At 41.8% G+C, this 20,660-nt stretch overlaps 2 protein-coding genes across 7 annotated transcripts in view; one reads left to right on the plus strand and one right to left on the minus strand.

Moving 5' to 3' along the window:
- Nucleotides 1-8,435: 8,435 nt before the first annotated feature.
- On the minus strand, nucleotides 8,436-20,547 carry LZIC (leucine zipper and CTNNBIP1 domain containing). 4 transcript variants are annotated; one of them, XM_072731254.1, is made up of 8 exons: nucleotides 19,937-19,980; nucleotides 19,196-19,284; nucleotides 18,333-18,441; nucleotides 17,200-17,335; nucleotides 15,105-15,203; nucleotides 13,007-13,102; nucleotides 12,751-12,832; nucleotides 8,436-11,490 (listed from the first exon to the last, which is right to left on the minus strand). In XM_072731254.1, the coding sequence occupies exons 3-8, from the start codon at nucleotides 18,431-18,433 to the stop codon at nucleotides 11,432-11,434; spliced, it is 573 nt and encodes a 190-aa protein (XP_072587355.1). In that variant the 5' UTR covers nucleotides 18,434-18,441; nucleotides 19,196-19,284; nucleotides 19,937-19,980; the 3' UTR covers nucleotides 8,436-11,431. The 4 variants fall into 4 exon arrangements, with proteins under 4 accessions (XP_072587355.1, XP_025860843.2, XP_072587356.1 ...); XM_026005058.2 differs by lacking the exon at nucleotides 19,196-19,284 and having other exon boundaries at nucleotides 19,937-20,547; XM_072731255.1 differs by lacking the exon at nucleotides 19,196-19,284 and having other exon boundaries at nucleotides 18,333-18,484; nucleotides 19,937-19,987.
- The window catches only part of NMNAT1 (nicotinamide nucleotide adenylyltransferase 1), a 31,477-nt gene continuing 30,785 nt past the window's right edge, over nucleotides 19,969-20,660 (plus strand). For 2 of the 3 annotated variants that reach the window (XM_072731253.1, XM_026005055.2), the window contains exon 1: nucleotides 19,969-20,106. The gene's annotated coding sequence lies outside the window, so the exon portion shown is untranslated. The remainder of the gene's footprint in view (nucleotides 20,107-20,660) is intronic. The other variant, XM_072731252.1, reaches the window with a different exon arrangement.

Consider the following 20,660-nt stretch of genomic DNA (forward strand, 5'->3'; position numbering starts at 1 on the left):
TTAAGCAAAGAACATGAGAGCCAACACAGGCAGAAAAAAAAAAAAAAGGAAGCTGCACTCTGTTGAAACCATTTTAATTAGTGCAAGCAATAGAGCCAAGGGAAATAGACTGAGATATTTTGTAGCTAAATAATTTTTAAAAATTCTTTACCACTTTTTTTCCTTAAAAGAAAAGACCACTTAGCTTATACTTGTGTATGTTACTGATAAATGGGGACAGGACAGTGAAATGGCTTCCATAGCCTCCTTTCAGTGATGGCACAGGGGCAGGGCAGGGGTGCTCAGCAGGATCTTTGCAGGTGCTAGAGAATCCTGAGGCGGTGAGTTCCAAGGCTCCCCTGGAGATGTGTCTCTCATGCTCATAAGGGGGTAAGGACATTAAAACTGGAAAGTTGAAGCTCCCTCCACCCTGATTTTGTTTCCTTTGTACTTTGGTCTGAAACCTTCATGAGATTCTCACTTCAAATTTCAAAGCTCATGTCATTCCTGGTATGTTTTAGTTTTTCTCTGTATATGTTATGATACCTAGAACAGTTTCTCTCTCTTAGATGAACTGTGACATGATTTAAAAAGCTAAGAACCTGGGGCACCTGGGTGGTTCAGTGGTTGAGTGTCTGCCTTTGGGTCACATCATGATCCCGGGGTCTTGGGATCAAGTCCTCCTTGCAGGGAGCCTGCTTCTCCCTCTGCCTCTCTCTGTGTCTCTCATGAATAAAAAAAAAAAAAAAAAAAGCTAAGAACCTCAAAGCTGTGAATACAAAAGGACGTGGATTTGCTTTTATTTTCAAATTCTAGGACTACCTTCCACTTGCTTGAAACTCATTGGTAAAAAAAAAAAAAAAAAAGAAACTCATTGGTGGTTCTAGCACAGTCCAAAACCTTCCCATATTGTCAGTTCCTCTGCCAATGACATTTCCTCTTTTTAAATTTTTTTATTTATTAGAGAACACAAGGTGGGGGAAGGAGCAGAGAGAGAGAGAAACAGATTCCCCACTAAGCAGAGAGCCTGATGTGGGGCTTGATCCCAGGACACTGAGATCATGACCCGAGGTAGAGGCAGATGCTTAATGACTTAGCCACCCAGGTGCCCCGACATTCCCTTATAATCAGAGTTTTCATTTCTAATACCATCACATTTAGAAATCCAACTCTCTTTATAAGCAGCCTGGCTCTGTGACTAACAAGAGACTCTTTCCTTAGCAGGTGTCTTTTTTTTTTTTTTTACCTTGTTGCAATATTCAAATATTCATACTCTCTTACACCAAGTCCTTACAGGATATTTCAGTTGAATGGGTTTAGATCTTCATCAACATCACATGTGACCTATTCTGTGCCCCGGACTTTTGTTCAAGCAGTCTCTATACTCAATCACTCATTCAAGAACTATTAGCAGCCTCCCAGGTGCACACCATTGCACTCAGCAGGGGATAATGCGGCAAATCAGACAAATATTTGTCCTTGCCCTCATGATGCATAAGCTGAGTTGAACAAATGAGTAATTCACCACCACTATAGGGATCCCTGGGTGGCTCAGCATTTAGCGCCTGCCTTTGGCCCAGAGTGTAATCCTGGAGTCCCAGGATTGAGTCCCACATTGGGCTCCCTGCATGGGGTCTGCTCCTCTCTCTGTGTGTCTCTCATGAATAAATAAATAAAATCTTTAAAAAAAAAAACCAATTCACCGCATTATAGTTAAGTGCTAAAAGCTGAAATACAACAGGATGTGAGACCATATTATTGATAATCTAACCTTGCATTAGGGTCAAGAACTTCCTTTGCAATGTAACATTTAAGCCTCCACTTAACTAGGCATTAACTAAGCAAAGGGTGGGGAGGAGAGGTTAGCACACACAGGGACAGGTCCATGAAGAGGTCATGGGGAGAAAAGACAGCATGGTGATATCAAACAACCGAGAGAAGGCTGGGTGGCTGGAGAGCAGAGTGATGGAGAAAGAGGCCAGGCACTGATGACACAGGACTTTATAGATCATGCTAAACATTTGGTCTTTATTCCAAAATAGGAACCTCTGAGAGGTTTAAACAAGGATGTGATATGGTGGGTTTGTATCTACGGAGTGCAGTTGGTTAAGTGTCCAACTCTTTTCTTAAAAAAAGATTTTATTTATTTATTCATAAGAGACAGAGAGAGACAGACAGACAGACATAGGCAGAGGGAGAAGCAGGGTTCACGCAGGGAGCTTGATGTGGAATTCGATCCCGGGACCATGGGATCACACCCTGAGCCAAAGGCAGATGGTCAACCACTGAGCCACCCAGGGTTCCCATAAGCATCCAACTCTTGATTTCGGCTCATGATCTCGGGGTCGTGATCTCAGGGTTGTGAGATTGAGCCCCAAATAGGGCTCTATGCTGAGAGGAGAGCCTGCTTGAGATTCTTTCCCTCTGCCTTCCCCCTTACTCACTTACCCATGCTCTATCAAATAAATAGAGAACTATGACTTTAACTTGGAGAATGGACTAAAATAGAACAATAAGGATGTATCAGGGGTGCCTGGGTGGCTTAGAGGGTTAAGTATCTGCTTTTGGCTCAGGTCAGGATCCTGGGATCCTGGATTCCTGGGATTGAGTCCTGCTTTGGGCTTCCTGCTCAGCAGGGGGTCTGCTTCTCCCTCTGTCCCTCCCCCTCCCCCTGCTCATGCTCTCTCTAATAAATAAAATCTTTTAAAAAAATGATGTATCAGTCAATGCATTAAGAAAACACCTCAAAATTCAATGGCAGAAACAAGCATTTATATTTTTTGCTCAGAGGTCTGCCTGGTGTGGGGCCTACTTCAAGTAGTGGGTTGACCGACTGCCGATCTGAGCTGGGATCAGCAGGGTTTAGCAGCAAGATGGGATTAAGTCTGTTCCACATGTCTCCTCATTCTCCTTAGACCAGAGGCTATACAAGACACATTCCTTTTATGATGACAAAAGAACAAGAGTACCAAGCTGAACTGTGGATGTACATGGAAGACATCTCCAGAAGTCATATCTATAAACATTCCATTGGCCACATCCAGTCTCATGGTTAAGCCCATGAATGATGAGTAATATTCCAACATAACAAAGTGGGTATGATCAAGGCATTTCCCATTCTGATGGAAACCAAATAAAAGGTAGAGCCTATTGTTTTCCTCACCCTAAGTCACCTTGCTTTAGCCCCAAATAACTGTTTTAATTTTCCTGAAGACTTTCAGGGGTAGGGTATAAACTAGTATGTTTTTAGTCTAGAACTACTTTGATCATTCACAAAACCGGGTCCTTGACCCCAGTTTTTTCATTGGTTCTATGGATGCAAAGATGAATGATTTTTACAAGTTTCCAGAAATAAATCAGCCCCTTTTTGCACTTACTTCTCTGTAAACGTAAGAGGAGTTTCTTCCTGTCAGGGCTGGCTCCGCCTTGCCCAGGAACTCTCCCATTTCTGCCAGTTGCTCCAAAGCTACCAATTCTACAATGGGCTCCAAATGGACAGGAGAGAAAGTCATAGTAGGCACCTAATTAATGATGGATGGGTCTGGCACAGTGCTATGTACTCTCATCAATGTTTAGATGTAATTTTGTTTTTTGCATTAAAAAATAATTTATTTTTTGAGGGAAAAAGAAAATCTATTTTTTCCCCCAAAGCCCTGATTTTCTTATCTCATATTCTTGGGCACAGCTTTAGCAGTTAGGCATGTATTCTCAGCAATTGTCCTGAGTCTTTAATAAGAAGTGAGGCTTGTTAGGGGCATCAACATTTTTGGTGGGGTTTAAGGCTGAGGGGAAAGTTCAAGTTAAGTTGGAAGTAGCCCTGGGGAGTAAAAGTGAACTATTCTTGGCTGAATTCAAGTGGAGGCAATTCACTTTAAAAAACCCAAAGGCTTTTGCAATATCTTAGGTTGACTTTAATGAGTAGTTAAGACTGAAATAGCTCCAGACTCCAGGGGGTAGACCAAACCTATTGAGAACCTCTCCTGGGAGATAAAACGGTGCTTATATAGCTTGTACCATGAAGTAGTGTCAGCTTCTCCCATGCCTGCTAGCACCAGCTCAGCATGCGAGCATTTCTGCTCATCTTACTAATTGGTGGCTAACTACAGGCAGAACAGAAAGGGACACTTATTTCACTAAAAAGTAGAAAAGCTTTCTTAGGAAAGAAAAGACAGGCTCACAGGAGGCAGGGAGTCCTCAAGCAAGCATACAGGTGACACATTGTGACTTTTAAAAACAACTTTGAGCAGGCAATTTCCATTTAATTTCTTTTTAGAGTAAGAGACACACAGAAACAGCATGCTAAACGGGCTGCAGTGTCTGGAAAAGATAAACGGACTAGTTTTAATATGCCTTCCATTTCTGCAGCTAATAACACCCTGCTGAGACAGGCTATAATACACACGAATTCCCATAAACTCAGTAACATTCTTTCAGTAGAACGTCTTGGGTCATTTATTATTATAAGATCTCCTTAGCAGAACTTATATCATTAAAAGGAAATATAATAGAAAAAGAAATTTTTCTCACCTCCAGGAAAGGAAAAAACAAAAGTAACAAATATAGGCTTTTCCCCACATTAGATACTCCTAGTTAATTTTATGATCTTAATTTCTTATTACGTCACATATCTAGAATATGAACAGGAGCTTCTCTTAGTCAAACCAAATACAATGCCTCCATTTAATTATTTTTATTTTTAAGGATTGTATTTATTTATTTGAGAAAGAGGGAGCTCAGGCAGGAGGCGCAGCAGAGGGAGGGACAGAGGGAGAAGGAGAAGCAGGCTCCCTACTGAGCAGGAAGCAGAACGCAGGGTTTGATCCCAGGACCCCAAGATCATGAGCCAAGGCAGAAGGTTAACCGACTGAGTCACTCAGGCGTGCCTTAAAGAGTCATTCAAAAGAAAAAGAAAAGAAAAGAAAAAAAGACACTAGGAGCGCCTGGGTGGCTCAGTTAGTTGAGCATCTGACCCTTGGTTTCAGCTCAGGTCATGATCTCAGGGTCCTGGGATGGAGCCCTGAGTCAGGCTCTGCTCTCAGGACAGGGTTTGCTGGAGATTCTCTCCTTCTTCCTCTGCCCCTCCCCTGACTCTCTCTCTAAATAAGTAAGTTTAAAAAAATATTTTTTTAAAAAAAGACTCTATCCAATATCCATATTAGGAAATTTAATGGAAAAAAAATTTAATGGGACGCCTGGGTGGCTTAGTCAGTTAAGCATCTGACTCTTCTTCTTTTTTTTAAAAAGACTTTATTTATTTATTCATGAGAGACACACACACAGAGGCAGAGACACAGGCAGAGGGAGAAGCAGGCTCCACGCAGGGAGCCTGATGTGGGACTCAATCCTGGGACTCCCAGACCACGCCCTGAGTTGAAGGCAGACGCTCAATCTCTGAGCCACCCAGGCGTCCCAAGCATCTGACTCTTGATGTCAGCTCAGGCCTTGGTCTCAGGGTTATGAGTTCAGGCCCCATGTTGGGGTCAGTGCCGGCATGGAGCCTACTTAAAAAATAAATAAAAAAGAAAAGAAAATTTAACAAAAGAAACCGAAGCAATGTGTCTGGCATATATCAGTGCTCAGAAAATGCCTAAGGAAAGAAGAAATGACATCATAGTCAGAAGAGGTAGCAGATAGAAACTGTCCTTGCTCCCACATAGTAATTACTGTGAAGATTTTTCAAAATATGTTTTCTTGGGCAGCCCCGGGGGGCTCAGCAGTTTAGCGCCGCCTTCTGCCCAGGTTGTGATTCTGAAGATCTGGGATCGAATCCCACGTCAGGCTCCCTGCATGGAGCCTGCTTTTCCCTCTGCCAGTGTCTCTGCCTCTCTCTCTCTGTGTCTCTCATGAATGAATAAATAAAATCTTAAAACAAAGTTTTCTTCTCTCCAATCTCAAATCCTAATCTTCACCAAAAAAGCACATTTTGAGTTTTTCAAACCAAAAGGGCCTAGAGTGCACAATTTGCCCAGTGCTTCGATTGTAACAGAATTAACCTGGCATAGTCAACCTCCCACTCTGGCAAGAGCAGCACTGTGGGAGGTCGTAAGTGCCTTATGGGAGCAGACATGCCACTGGTCCAGTCAGACCCTAGAAGAGAGGCATGCACAGGAGTGAGCATGCACTCATCCCTCATTTCTCCACCAAGCTCACAAGTTAAAGAGAGTCCACGTTTTCCTTTCTGAGGCTGGAAAGTAGATTTGGTATGTCTATATGTACTCCTTTATACAGAATCTTGCTCATATTTTCTTTCTTTTTTTAAATATTTTATTTATTTATTCATAGAGTCAGAGAGAGAGAGAGACAGAGACACAGGCAGAAGGAGAAGCAGGCACCATGCAGAGAGCCTGATGTGGGATTCCATCCAAGGTCTCCAGGATCACCCCCTGGGCTGCAGGCAGCGCTAAACCGCTGCACCACTGGGGCTGCCCTCTTGCTCATATTTTCTTGCAGAGGAACAATCTACTAATACTCCTTGAAGACAGGATGAAAAGAAAGGCCACAAGACTAAGGCCAAGGGACTGAGATTTTACCTGTTTGTTCCAAAAGTATAGGGGCTCCTTTCCTGAGTAAATATGACACAAAATATTTAAATAAAAGAGTATAGGGACACCCGGGTGGTGGCTCAGCAGTTAAGCATCTGCCTTTGGCTCAGGGTGTGACCGAGGGGTCCCGGGATCAAGTCCCACATCAGGCTCCCTTCATGGAGCCTGCTTCTCCGTCTGCCTATGTCTCTGCCTCTCTCTCTCTGTCTCTCATGAATAAATTAATAAAATCTTTAAAAAGTATAAGCTCAGCACTTTATAAAACAAATCTAAATTATTTTTTAAAAGATTTTATTTGTTTAGAGAAAGAGAGCATGAGCAGGCAGAGGGGTAGGAGAGGGAGAAGCAGACTCCCCGCTGAGTGGGGAGCCTGATGTGGGCTCAATCCCCAGGACTCTGGGATCATGATCTGAGCCAAAGGCAGACGCTTAACCTACTGAGCCACCCAGGTACCCCAAGGCAAGATCATAATCAAATCACAGGGTTTAGGCAATTGGTTATAATCTGATTTAGGCCAAATACTTGCCTTTTACCTAATTACCTACCTCTTTGATTACTTGTGCAGATAACTGCCTCAGTTTCAACCTGGCCTGATTTATGAGTATTGGAGGAGTGATGCTAGGCCTGAAGGAACCAGGTTTTCACACAAACCATAAATAGATAGATAAATAAATAAATAAATCCCTTAAACTCCTCTAATAGGAAAGAAGAGCCCCGCATAACAATTTAGCATTAACAAAGAATAGTACCTGAACTACTCACGTTTTAAACATACGTAATCGAGGTAACTTAAGCGCTTAAATCATGTATTGAAATTATGACTGTAACACAAAGTTAGAGGTTCTTGTGGGAAGGCTTCCAAAGTTCCCCAGATTGCCAGAAATTAGAGGCAGAGGATCTGTGGCTGCTGCATTTATCTTAGAAAGAATACTTACCTACATTATCTTTCTCTTTACTCAACAATCACCACAAAACCCAAAGCTGGTGACTCTCCTTCACCTTTACAGAAAATAATTTTTTACTTTAGTTGTTTTTAATTGCAGTCCATTGTCTGGGAGCATAACGAATGTGGTCTTCCCAGAGGAAAACAATCAAGCACTATGAAGCTTCCAACGGGCAGCCCAGCAGCCACAAACCTCTCGACTTCCCGGGTCCTTGGCATGGACCGCAGACACTCCACTGTGAGCTCAAGAACGTGGCCAATGGCGAGCCCTGGTTCAGGAGGCTTTCAGCAGCTTAGTGTCGTCGCTTTGCTGCTAGAATGGCAGTATGGCGGGGAAAGGGACTTCAGAAAGAAAGTGTTAGGGTGTTAAAAGACTACACTCTAGGGGAATATCTAGAAGAGCCTTATTTTTAACCTGCTTCTTGCAACTTAAAGAAAATATTAAATACAAAAGAAAATATTGAATACTAGTTAACCCAGTTTCTAACTCTTTAATTCCAGGGCCAAACAGACTGGAAGCAATTAAGGCTTGTTCTTGGGGGTCTGTGCGAATGCTGACAGTTTTAATTTACATATTAATGCTGAAAAACATTTTGAGAGGCAAAGAAGAGCACTCTTAGTAATGAATAGAGTAAGGGGGGGTGGGGGTGGAAGAAGGAACAGGAAAGTGGTTGAAATGGTCTGGGTTTATTTTTTCTGTAATAATTTCAAACTATCCATCATTCACTGTAATAAGATACCATCCAGTGGTAGACTTGTACAGTCTCTTATTTTGCCTAAGATGACCATTCTTTGGCTGACTTGTCTTCAAAAAAGGCCTAACAATCAAAGTTAATGATCTATCTGTCTCAACTCCAACTCTTTCCTGGGGACAGCTCATTCCACAGCTTGGTTTCCTCCTCTACCACCCACCCAGCATACCTCTCTTACCAACTGACAGGAAAAAATAAAGCACTGAAACACAGAAATTGTTTTACTTTTTAAAAGACTTTATTTTTAAGTAATGTATATATGTAGTGTGGGACTTGAACTTACATCCCCGAGATCAAGAGTTGCACACTCTAAAGACTGAGCCAGCTAGGTGCCCCTAAAAATTGTTTTATTATTAAATTACTAACTTTCATTAAACAGCCCAGTTATATATTTGCTTCTGCTTCAATCTGTCTTTGAAAAATGCAGGAATTCTCATTAAAATATTAGCTTGACCTAAGGATATCAAAAAGTTAGCTGCCTTGCATTAGTTATTGCAGTCTGAAACCTCTCAAGAAGTGTAAAAAACTAGATTAAATATAGTAAAATATGAACAGGAAACATAGTTTGCAAATCATTTAATAAATGTAAATGTACAGAATTTTCAAATTATTCACTTTTCAATTTATTTTTGAGTTATACCAAATTTGTGAAACAAAATACATCATATGGCCATTGAAAGCACTGTTAAATGGTAGATTAGCTCCAAAACTTCTTTCTGCATTAAGGGTGAGAGGGGAAACCACAGAAATCCTATGCGGTAGGTAGGTCGTACCCACTTATCTGCATTGAACAGAAGAGGAAAATGAGGCTCAAAACATTAAGTAACCTACCAAAGGTCAGATGGCCATAAATGACAGGGTCTTGCTAGGCACTGCAAACTTTGCAACTTTTTTTTTTTAACTTTGCAACTTTTAAAGGAAGATTAATTTTAAGTTGATACTAATCATTACTTACAAAATGAACACACTAACATGATTAATGACAAAATATTTCACTGATGTTAGTCTTATAGAAAATCTTATAGAAAAGGAAACCAAAATTAAGGACTCCAGATTCATTTAGGCTCCTTTCAAATACCAAATATTCCTAATTTTCTTTATCCTACCAAATATTAATTTTCTTTATACTACTACTAGAGGGGAAGGGGAAATTTTGTTATGGCTTAAGAACAAAACAAAAATTCCCCCTAAACACACATACATACAGCAATACCATTTCTAGGTTTTCTACCCAAAAGAGCTGAAAACAGGTATTTAAACAAATACACAAATATTCATAGCAGTACTATTTGCAATAACAAAAACAGTGGGAAAAAACAATGTTCAAGAGGTAAGTGTATAAGCACAAGGTGGTATCCATACAAGGAAATATTTTCATCCATTAAATGGAATAATGGCATGTGCTACAACTTAGATTAACCTTGAAAATATGATGCTAAGTGAAAGAAGCCAGACACAAAAGGTCACATACTGTATGATGCCATTGGGATGAAATATTCAGAATTGGTAAATCTAGAGATAGAAAGCAGATTAGTGGTTGCTGGAGGGCTAGGATGAGAAGGGCATGGGGAGTGACTGCTTAATGGGCATGGGGTCCCCTTTGGAGTGGTAAAAATGTTTTGGAATGAGATAGTGATGGTTGCACAACATTTGTGAAAGTACTAAACATTTCTGAATTGTATGGTGTATTTAAAATGGTGAATTTGATGTTAAGTAAGTTTCACCTTGATTCAGAAAAAAAAAAAAAAATGCAGAATAGGGGTGCCTGCCTGGCAGGCTTAGTCAGAGGAGCATGCAACTCTTAATCTTGGGATCATGAGTTCAAACTCCATACTAAGTGTAGAGATTACTTAAACAAACAAACAAAAATGAGGAATAATGAAATAATGATGATTGACCATAAAGTCCTAGGTGAATTGTAGGTCATTTGCTTTTTCTTGGTTCATTACAATTTCAATGAGTCTTTGACCATCGTAAACCAATATATAAAAAGTTACCCATTAAAAGTTCCAAATAAGGCATTAATGCAGCTGAGGTCCCTAATCTGTCCAGTTGGCAGAGCACCTAGTAGAGTTTACAGTATACAAGAAGCTTTAAAAATGTTTTTAATTTGTATAAAGTGCAAAGAAAAAGAAAACTGAGAAATACATGAAAAAACATAGTGGCCAGAGCCTAGAATATAAGCTAACATACATATGCATGGGGATATCTATATATTTGAGCATGCAGAGAAACATAAACACTCAAGAGTATGCTTTTCCTCATAACTTATTTTGTGTTTCTCCAAAAACTGAAGAGTAAATAATAGTTTACAGTCCCCACCCTCTGAGTTTCAGCAAAGAGGTCACACACAGGGAGGGCCTCTAGCTGCCACTTTCAATTGCTTTCCTGGTGAAACAACAGCGGGAAGTTATGTTACTCCAGGAGACTCTCAACAGGGCTCCCATTGTTCCAAGCTCAAAACTCAGAGATACAATGGGCCCCATTCATACAGAGGCCTTACAGGCTAGGGAATGGTCCTTTAGTGACAACTTTCTGTTGGGACATCGAATTTTCATAAACACAGACTTGCCCAAATATGTGTTAATTGGTTTTTAAAGACAGCACAAAATACAGAAATAAAATTCAACAGACCCTAAGCTGAGAGTCAGGACACCCAGGTCTATCACAAGCTCTGTCTTAGATGTGACTTTAAGCAAGTCAACTTGCTCTTTCTGAGCCTCAATTTCCTTGTTTATAAAATGAAAACCATTTCTAAGATCACTTAGAACTCTAAAATTCTATGCCCGCTCATGAGGTCTATTGATGTTGGTACACTATTCAATCCAATAAGTAGGGACAAATTATCAACAGAGAAGAATCATTAGTTCACATCTTTTCATTTACTATCAGCACTTAAAAACAAGGAAGCTTAATAAAAACAGGCAGAGGAACCGTTTACTGTTCTCTCTCTCAAACACACCGCTGTAATGAATAGGGTCCAAAGGGTCCCTCATCCCAGGAAGTCTAGGATGACTCAGGCAGGCAGCCCTACACAAAGCACAATGATGAAGGGTATAACCAGAAGACACAAGTATGTTTTGCTGTCACCTTTTCTTAGGTTATCAGTGCATTTCAAGAATCTCTTTTAATTTCTTTGCAGTGATTCAAAATCCTTAGAAGACAAATGTCATTTATAGCAAGAATGTGATCAATGTCCCAAGCTCCACACCATGTCATTTTTTTGTTTTTTCAACCTCAAAACTTGCCAATGCAAGAACTTTGTCTCCAGAGCCTAAGGAGAAAGACACATAATAAACAAAAGGTTATTTCAAATACATTTACAGTTCTAGGTAACGAGGGGAAAATCTATCCCATAGGTACTGAAATAGAAAATATGGACTCCTGGGTGGCTCAGCAGTTTAGAGCCTGCCTTCAGCCCAGGGCATGATCCTGGAGTCTTGGGATGGAGTCCCACATCTGGCTCCCTGCATGGAGCCTGTTTCTCCCTCTGCCTATGTCTCTGCCTCTCTCTCTCTGTGTGTCTCTCATGAATAAATAAATAAAAATCTTTAAAAAGAAAAGAAAATTAGCTTCTATTATCAGAGCATTACCCCTAAACCTTCCTAGTGCCAATTCCCAATTTCCTTTCCCCAGCCCAAACATCTCACATACATGGGGTGATTTATTGCTTACAAATCCTTACTCTAGGGTACGCCTGGGTGGCTCAGTGGTTGAGCATCTGCCTTGGGCTCAGGGCATGATTCCCTGTGTCTCGCATTGGGCTTCCTGCGGGGAGCCTGCTTCTCCCTCTGCCTGTGTCTCTGCCTCTTTCTGTGTGTCTCTCATGAATAAACAAATAAATAAATATTAAAAACAAAACAAATCCTTACTCTAGCTTGCTTTCTTTTTCTTTTCTTTTTTCCTTCCTTCCTTCCTTCCTTCCTTCCTTCTCTTTCTTTCTTTCTCTTTCTTTCTTTCTTTCTTTCTTTCTTTCTTTCTTTCTTTCTTTCTTCTTTCTTTCTTTCTTTCAGATTTTATTTATTTATTCATGAGAGACACAAGGAGAGAGAGAGAGAGAGAGAGGCAGAGACACAGGCAGAGGGAGAAGCAGGCTCCATGCAGGGAGCTCGACGTGGGACTTGATCCCGGGTCTCCAGGATCACGCCCTGGACTGAAGGCGGCGCTAAACCGCTGAGCCACCGGGGCTGCCCGTTACTCTAGCTTTATTTATTTATTTTTTTTTTCCGTTACTCTAGCTTTAAATGTGAAATAGAATATATAAAATTTTAGAGTAATTTGTTTTTATATATACATTTATATTTAGTTGACAAATATTTTTAAATGTTAATATCTTAATAATATATTAATTTAATTATCATTAATATAGTAATATATTAACTTAATTATTTTAAATCAAAAAGTATTAGGAAATAAACTCAATAACATACTTCTGGTTTTACCTCCAAACTCAAGAAAAGGCCATCCTATTATCTCACTCATAGGTGAGATAGAGCAATGCATGCTCAGCTTTCAGAAATACAAGGGTACTCACCAAGGTCTGTAGAGACTTTCTCAAATTGACTGAGTATAGCACCTGCATTTGCTGACAAGAAGGCCTCATCATCTGCAGTCAGCTAAACAAAACAAAACAAGGCTCAAGGGAGTGGATTTAAATGTTCATAAGTGGTCCTAAGAAACACCATTAAGAATGTCTCAGGATTACAAGCTGGATCACAGATCAAGAAGTTCAGTACAAAATTCATTATCCCTTTTCTTTATCTCTAATATATTAAATTAAATAGAGGTACCTTCTCTCCAAGTTTCCTGAGAGCTGTTAGTATCTCCACTTTCTGCTGAGTATACAGGCCTCTTTCCAGCTTTCCTACCATGAGATCTCTATCCATCTGAAATGGATGAATGCAAAGGATATGGTACTTAAGTTAACATTCTGCTCGTAAAATACAGCTTTTGAGATCTACTACGACGACTTCTTTTTTTTTAAAAGTAATCTCTACACCCAACATGGGGCTCAAACTCACAACTCTAAGATCAAGAGTTGCATACTCTTCTGACCAAGTCAGCCAGATGCCCCCAGATATACTACTTCTTTTCTTTTTAAAGATTTATTCAATTAGGTGGGGGAGGTGCAGAGAGAGAGAATCTTCAAGCAGACTCTCTACTGAGCAGACTCGATCTCATGAACCATGAGATCCTGACCTGAGCTGAAACTAAGTGACAGATGCTTAAAGACTGAACCACACAGGCACCCCCAGATCTACTACTTCTTAAAAAAGTTCCTCTAGCTGATTAATATAGAGAACTATAGAAACAATTCAAGGCAAACATGCCAGCAATGCAATTACACAGCTCCAATAAATCTGTTTTCTTTTAAGATTTTATTTTTTAAGTAATCTCTACACCCAGTGTGGGGCTCAAACTCACAACCTTGAAAATAAGAATTGCATGTGCCACTGACTGAGCTAGCCAGGTGTCCCTCAGTTCTAATAAAGCTTAATGCTAATCATAACCACTGTTTTGATTATAAACTCTATTGCGGAATGGGAGGCCAATAGCTTCCTTTAGAGAGAAGCTATCCTCTAAGAATTCATTCCCTTACACTCAAGTGTGGTCTACAGGCTTGAATGAGGTAACTGGTATCAGGTCTCTAGGAATGTTGGCTAAATTTCATCTCTACCATTAGAAACACTTATAGCATGTACTATGCCTAGGTGCTAGTCCACGTACTTGATATATATTACATATTACACATAGTATGTATTGTATACATATTACTTCATTTACTCTTCATAGCAACCATAAGAAATAGGGACTATCAATATCACCTTTTCACACATGGGGAACTGAGACACAAAGAAGTTGAATAAGATAACTTATCCAACTTCAGTAATAATAATATTTGTTAAAAAGATTTTTGTATTAAAACAATTAAAAATAACTTCCCCAAGATCACAGGCCTCCACAGTGGAGCAGGGATACAAATCCTGCCAGTCTGACCCAAGTTCATGCTCTCAACCACTATACCACTGGACTACCAGTGGTGGCAAATAACTTATTAATGCCTTAATTATATTCAAGTCTATAAACAGATTTTCTCAAGTATCAGGTTTATAGAAATGTTTGAAATTCTTAGATGACAAAAGTCACATGTGCAGAAAGCAATGCCGTGAATGGATTCTAAATGGGATTTCATCTCAGGGCTCCAGAAGTATATGGTAAACCTTAAAGGTGGGGTCCATGTAGAAGGAGTTTAAACTGTCATATGCTATTAAACCTCTATATTCATTAACAATAATAATTGCTCAAAAGACTAATTTTGTCAGAAAATGGTGGGTTGTGGCTCTAAAATGAACTGATCAGGGGCCCCTGCCTGCACGATTAAGGGTCCAACACTTGGTTTTGGCTTCAGTCATGATCTCAGGGTCATGAGATCAAGCCCTGCACTGTTGGGCTTGGAGCTCAGAGGAGTCTGCTGAAGTTTCTCTCTCCCTCTCCCTCTGCCCCTCCTCACACGTTCTCTCTTTCTCTCTCTCTAATAAATACATAAATATTTTTTAAAAATCAACTGATCAATCCTTTCGGTAACAGGCTATTTTTCAGAGCAGTTTTAGGTTCACAGTAAATTGTGTAAATGGTACAAAGATTTCCCATATATCCTTCATCCCCCCCCATCATAAACATCCCCCAGTAGTGCATTTCTTACAACAGATGAACCTACCCTGATACATCATAATCCCCCAATTCCACAGTCTACACATTAGGGTTCACTCTTAGTGGTGTTGTACATTCTCAACTGATCAATTTTTAAACTTCAGAGTAACATAATGAAGTTTGGGGGCTGAGAAAAGAAATACACACAGCAATTAAATCAATTTAAAGAAACTTTACCTCTGCTAACCTTGTCCGAAGCTGACCTGGTTGTTTCTTTGCAAATAACCTGATGACCTCTGGAGTTTTAAAGGCCTGGCTGATAGCTGCCTGGATAGCCTAGAATACAAGGAGGTAGAAACTGAGCAAAATACTCCAAAGATTCAGATATTACAATAATTGATTGATGGGTCTTCAATTACAAATAGGTCTTCCTTGGTCATCAAACACTATTATAATCTTAGTTTCCACAAAAGCAAAAATGAACTATTGGGACTTCATCAAGATAAAAAGCTTCTGCACAGCAAAGGAAAGAATCAACAGGGGATCCCTGGGTGGCTCAGCGGTTTAGCGCCAGGCTTTGACCCAGGACGTGATCCTGGAGGCCTGGGATCGGGTCCCACGTCGGGCTTCCTGCATGGAGCCTGCTTCTCCCTCTGCCTGTGTGTCTGCCTCTCTTTGTGTTTCTTATGAATAAATAAAATCTTAAAAAAAAAAAAAAGGAAAGAATCAACAAAACTAGAAGGCTGGGACACCTGGGTGCCCGAGCAGTTGAGCTTTTGCCTTTGGCTTGGGATGTGATCCCAGAGTTCTGGGATCGAGTTCTGCATCAGGCTCCTGTATGGAGCCTGCTTCTCCCTCTGCGTCTCTCATGAATAAATGAATAAAATCTAAAAAAAACCTAGAAGGCTGCCTATGGAACGGGAGATATTTGCAAACAACATACTGATGATTAGGGTTAGTGTCCAAAATCTACAACGAACTTATCAAACTCAACACCCAAAACCAAGTAACCCAGTTAAGAAATGGCTGAGGACATGAATAGACACTTTTCCAAAGAAGACATCCAGACAGCTAACAGACACATGAGAAGATGCTTAATATCACTCATATCAGGGACATATAAATCAAAACCACAATGAGATACTATCTCACACGTGTCAGAATGGCTAAAATTAACAACACAAGAAATAATAGATGTTGGCAAGGATGTGGAGAAAGGGGAACCCTGCTGCACTGTTGGTAGGAATGGAAACTGGTCCAGCCACTCTGGAGAATAGTATGGAAGTTCCTCAAAATGTTAAAAATAGAACTACCCTATGATCTAACAATTGCAATACTAGGTATTTACCCAAAGGACACAAAATACAGATTTGCAGGGGTACACGTAACCCTATATGTAGAGCAGCATTAGCAACAATAGCCAAACTAGGGAGAGAGCCCAAATATCCACCGACTGATGAATGAACAAAGGATTTGGTATCTATGTATGTATATGTGTGTGTAAATACACACACACACACACACACTGGAGTTTTACTCAGCTATCAAAAGAATGAAATCTTGCCATTTGCAATGATGTGGATGGAGCTAGAGTATATTATGCTAAGTGAAATAAGTTAAAGACAAATACCACGTGATTTTACTCATGCAGAATTTAAGAAAGAAAACAGATGAACATATGGGAAGGGGGAAAAGAAAAAAAAGAGAGGCAAACAAACAAGAGAGGCAAAACAAGACTCTTAATAACAGAGAACAAACTGAGGGTTGATGCGGGAGGAGGACGGGCTAGCTGGGTGATGGATATTAAGGAGGGCACTTATGATGAGCGCTGGGTGTTGTCTGTAAGTGTTAATTACTGAATTCTATTCCAGAAACCAATACTGCACTGTATGTTAACTATCTAATAGTTAAATTAAAAAAAAAAGTGTCCAATTGCTATTTATATGCATGTTACTGGAGCCAAATACATAACTAAATGAAGATCTGGAAGCCTATGCTGCTTTTTTTTTTTTTAAATTTTTTTTATTATTATTTATTTATGATAGTCACAGAGAGAAAGAGAGAGAGAGGCAGAGACACAGGCAGAGGGAGAAGCAGGCTCCATGCACCGGGAGCCCGATGTGGGATTCGATCCTGGGTCTCCAGGATCGCGCCCTGGGCCAAAGGCAGGCGCCGAACCGCTGCGCCACCCAGGGATCCCCTATGCTGCTTTATCCATAAGTAGACACTTATCTAGAAGTCAAACCCAAAAACAAAGTTTCTTTTCTATCTTAAATATAAAAAAAAGAGAGAAAAACCACTTGTGTCACCAGTGTAAGTGAATTATGCTTACCAGTTGCATTCCACTTAGCTCATCCACCAAAGTCATGTTTCCAGACATAATTTTCTTCAGTGAATCATTAAATTCACTTAGTTGCTCCAGAGTTTCCTTTTTGGTTTCCTCATATTCATCTGCATCAAGTTCCTCTCTGAAGTACAGTGAACATAATATAGAAAAACACAAGAGTTCCAAGTGAAAAAAGCAATCTTAATATTTGTAGCCTAAGACTTTTGATACATATATTTACAAAAAGTATCTTGGGGAACAAGGCTGAAAGGAAATAACAAAATGCTAATAATGGATGTGTTCAGATGTTAGTAGTATGGGCGTTTTCCTGCCATGTGGTTACTTTGATAATTAAACACTTTTCTTTTACCAAAATGAGGCACATTTAACAAACCACATAATAACTTCCTTTTAAGCAGTCTATGAATCAATGCATAACCTTGGGCAAGATACCTAACACAGCCAAGCCTCAGTTTCTTGATCTATAAGCCACAGATAATGATAGTACCTACCTCCTAGGGTTGCTATGAGCATTACATGAACTCTGGAAGGTCCTTGACAAACAACAGGTACTTGACAAAATAGCTGTTACTTTTATCATCACTAACAGTAGGTAAAATTTTGTGTACCGTGAAATACAACAGCAACGTAGTACCTGTCATCTGAGTAAGAGGCTATTTTTATTCACTAACTGAACAAGCCATTTATTAAACATTTCTTACAAATAATGACAGCTACCATTTATTGAGCACCTACTCTAGGCCAAGCCTTGTTTGGCCTCTTCATTTGAAATACCTACAACAACCTTTCAAAGTTGTTAAAAAAGGCAATGAGCAGTTTTGGTCCTTTGAACAGTTAAGGCTGAAAATACACTAGAAGTTCAAGTATATACCAGGCAGGGCTATTTTATGTACTGAAGACAAGGTAGGTGTTACTATTTCTACCTCGCACTCAAGGAAATGGAAACTAAAGGGGTTAGTTACCTTTATGACTCCAAAGCTCACACTGAGTTTATTTCTCCAACAGACAAAGCACTATAGGGGAAACCAAAATCACACATGGGCTTGCACCCACAGCTTGTAATCTAGCTACAGAAAAAAGCCACTTGACAGCAGAGAGGCATTCAGTTATGCTATTACCTGCATTCCTCCAGATCTTGTAATTGCTGCATTAGTCTATCCAATTGTTCTTCTAAATTCTGCTTTAATTTGCTTGTCTCTGTCTTTCCTCTGGAAGCCATTTTGATCTCTAAGTAGAACAACAAGCCCACATACAGTATATATTTGGTTATCTGAAATGATTCAACAAACCAGTATGATTTAAAACGGGCTATACTCTTTCTGAGCTATAGGTGTGGGAAAGATGGTTGTGCAAAGAGAATTTCATTTTATGTATAAAAGTTTAAACTAAAAAAATAAAAATAAAAAGCTTAAACTCATATACTAGTAACATCCCACCAAAAAGCCTGGCAGTCTTCCTAAGTGACTTGACAAGTTAATTAGAAATCTTCACGATTAGTCCATTTTACTTTAAACAAATTTGAATGTTGAAAAAACAGTTTTAGACAGAAACAGATCAAATGCTTTACAAAAAGACTCATTGAAAGATTCGTTTTCATTTTTTTTTTTTAAGGTTTTATTTATTCATTCGTGAGATACAGAGAGAGGCAGAGACAAAGACAGAGGGAGAAGCAGGCTCCCTGCAGGGAGCCCGATGTGGGACTCGATCTTGGGTCTCCAGGATCACGCCCTGGGTCAGAGGCAGACGCTAAACCGCTGCGCCACCCAGGGATCCCGGTTAAACTATTTTAAATGCATTTCTGGGCTGATGGACACTTTGAAAGCCTTGACTTGGTGCTGTCCGTTAGGTGAAATTTATTCCAGAAAGATTAACTCGCTGGCACCACCTAGTATCCAATAAAGGCGGTGCACCTTTGGCAGAAACTGCCGAAAGGACCCTCAAAAACCGGAACCCGGACTGGGAGATCCTCCTTCATGCTCACCTGGTCTCTCAGTACTTTGAACTCTGCAGGCTGTCGACCCGCCCCAAAGTGCATAAACCTCCCGCTGCTGAAGGTCCAAGAGTCATGAGCTTGAGCAAAGCGAAATCGTTCATCAGGACTTACTAGAGGCTCAAAGTCCAAACCACTGGGAGGTGGAGCTAGCTGGGGAGTCGGAAACCATCAGCAAGTAGTTTCCTTTACCCCGCATGCACTAGCCTAAAGCGGTCCAGGTAACTTCCACGGGAGCAGCCCCGCCCCGGAAGCACACCCTCCTCTTCTGGGGGAGAGGAGCCGTCTTCCCCGCGACTGCGCCTTGGGCAGCCTTTCTGGGGTGTCCCTGAGGATAACCCTGCACCCCCAGGTGACTGGAGGGCAAAGCCAGGTGCACCGACACGACCAGGGCGAAGGGCACACGTTTCCCCGCCTGGACCCGAGCGGCTACGGACCTCAGCCATCCCGGCGCGCCGCAGGCAGGGGGCGGCTCCGGCCACCGCCCCGAACCCCCCAGACCCCGTTTCCACCGGGGAACTCGGGGCTCCCGCACTGGGGGGCTGCGGCCGCCGGGCTCGATTAGGCCCCGGCTGCCACCAGAGGTCGCCACGAGCCCCCGCCCCCGAAACTCCTCCGGACCTCCGGGACCAGAACCCGGACAACCTCCGGGGCTCTCGGGGTCCCCGGGGTCCCCGCCCCACCCGGGCCACGGCCCGGCGCCGGGACTTCGGAGGCAGGGGCCCCGCCTACCTGAGGGTCCCGGCCTGGCGGACGCTCGCAGTAGGAACACTTCCGGCGGACGCATGCACTTCCGGCCTCCGGGAGCCAATGAGGGTGCGGCCACTGGTGTTGCTCAGTCTGGCGTCCGTGCTGCGCGGCGTCTCTCCCGGAGGATTCGGGCGGGTGGGCCCCAGGACGTGGTAAGCCCCTGCGGGCCGGAGCCCCTGAGAGACTTGGCTCTGGGGAGTCGGCGCAGGTCCCTTCCTCGCAGGCTTGGGGGACTCCGAGATGGTGGCGTCTTTGAGGGGCAAAAATAGCGGTTCTCGAGGCAAGGTCGTAGTCAGGTTAGGACAAGGAGTCCCGCGTCTCCAGTCTTTCCATCCTTCTGGGGAGCCCACGTCTTCGGTAGTTTCTCTTTCGAACAGGTGACTCACCCTGGAAAATGGAGAAAGATCCCTTTCCAGAGGCTCCTTGAGCGTGGCGGAGGTGGGCGGGGACGGAGGAGGAAGTGTTCCGTCCCGAAGGACTTCTCTTTCCCTCCTCTTTCCTCGGAAATCCGTCTTTGCAAATCCGTAGAGACGGGGTTTGGCGCTCACGCCCCTGAGGGCACCGCCGGCCGTTGGGCAGCTTGGAAAGTTACCGGGAAACTGGGCGGAAACGCTCCCCTCGCCCGCGGCCCCCCGAGTCCCAGGTCCCCGAGGTCGAAGTTCCCCGAGGTCGAAGTTCCCGGAGTCCGAGGTCCCCAGACGTCGTG

This window comes from Vulpes vulpes, chromosome 12 (genome assembly GCF_048418805.1).
Source record: "Vulpes vulpes isolate BD-2025 chromosome 12, VulVul3, whole genome shotgun sequence".
Taxonomy (NCBI): domain Eukaryota; kingdom Metazoa; phylum Chordata; class Mammalia; order Carnivora; family Canidae; genus Vulpes; species Vulpes vulpes.

Coding starts and splice junctions, on each gene's coding strand:
- LZIC (XM_026005058.2), bottom strand. CDS start 19,991: ATGCGTCCGCCGGAAGTGTTCCTACTGCGAGCGTCCGCCAGGCCGGGA. Junction 13,103..15,104: donor TTCGGACAAGGTTAGCAGAG/GTAAAGTTTCTT, acceptor CATCCATTTCAG/ATGGATAGAGATCTCATGGT. Junction 11,491..12,750: donor GAAAGTCTCTACAGACCTTG/GTGAGTACCCTT, acceptor CTTTCTCCTTAG/GCTCTGGAGACAAAGTTCTT.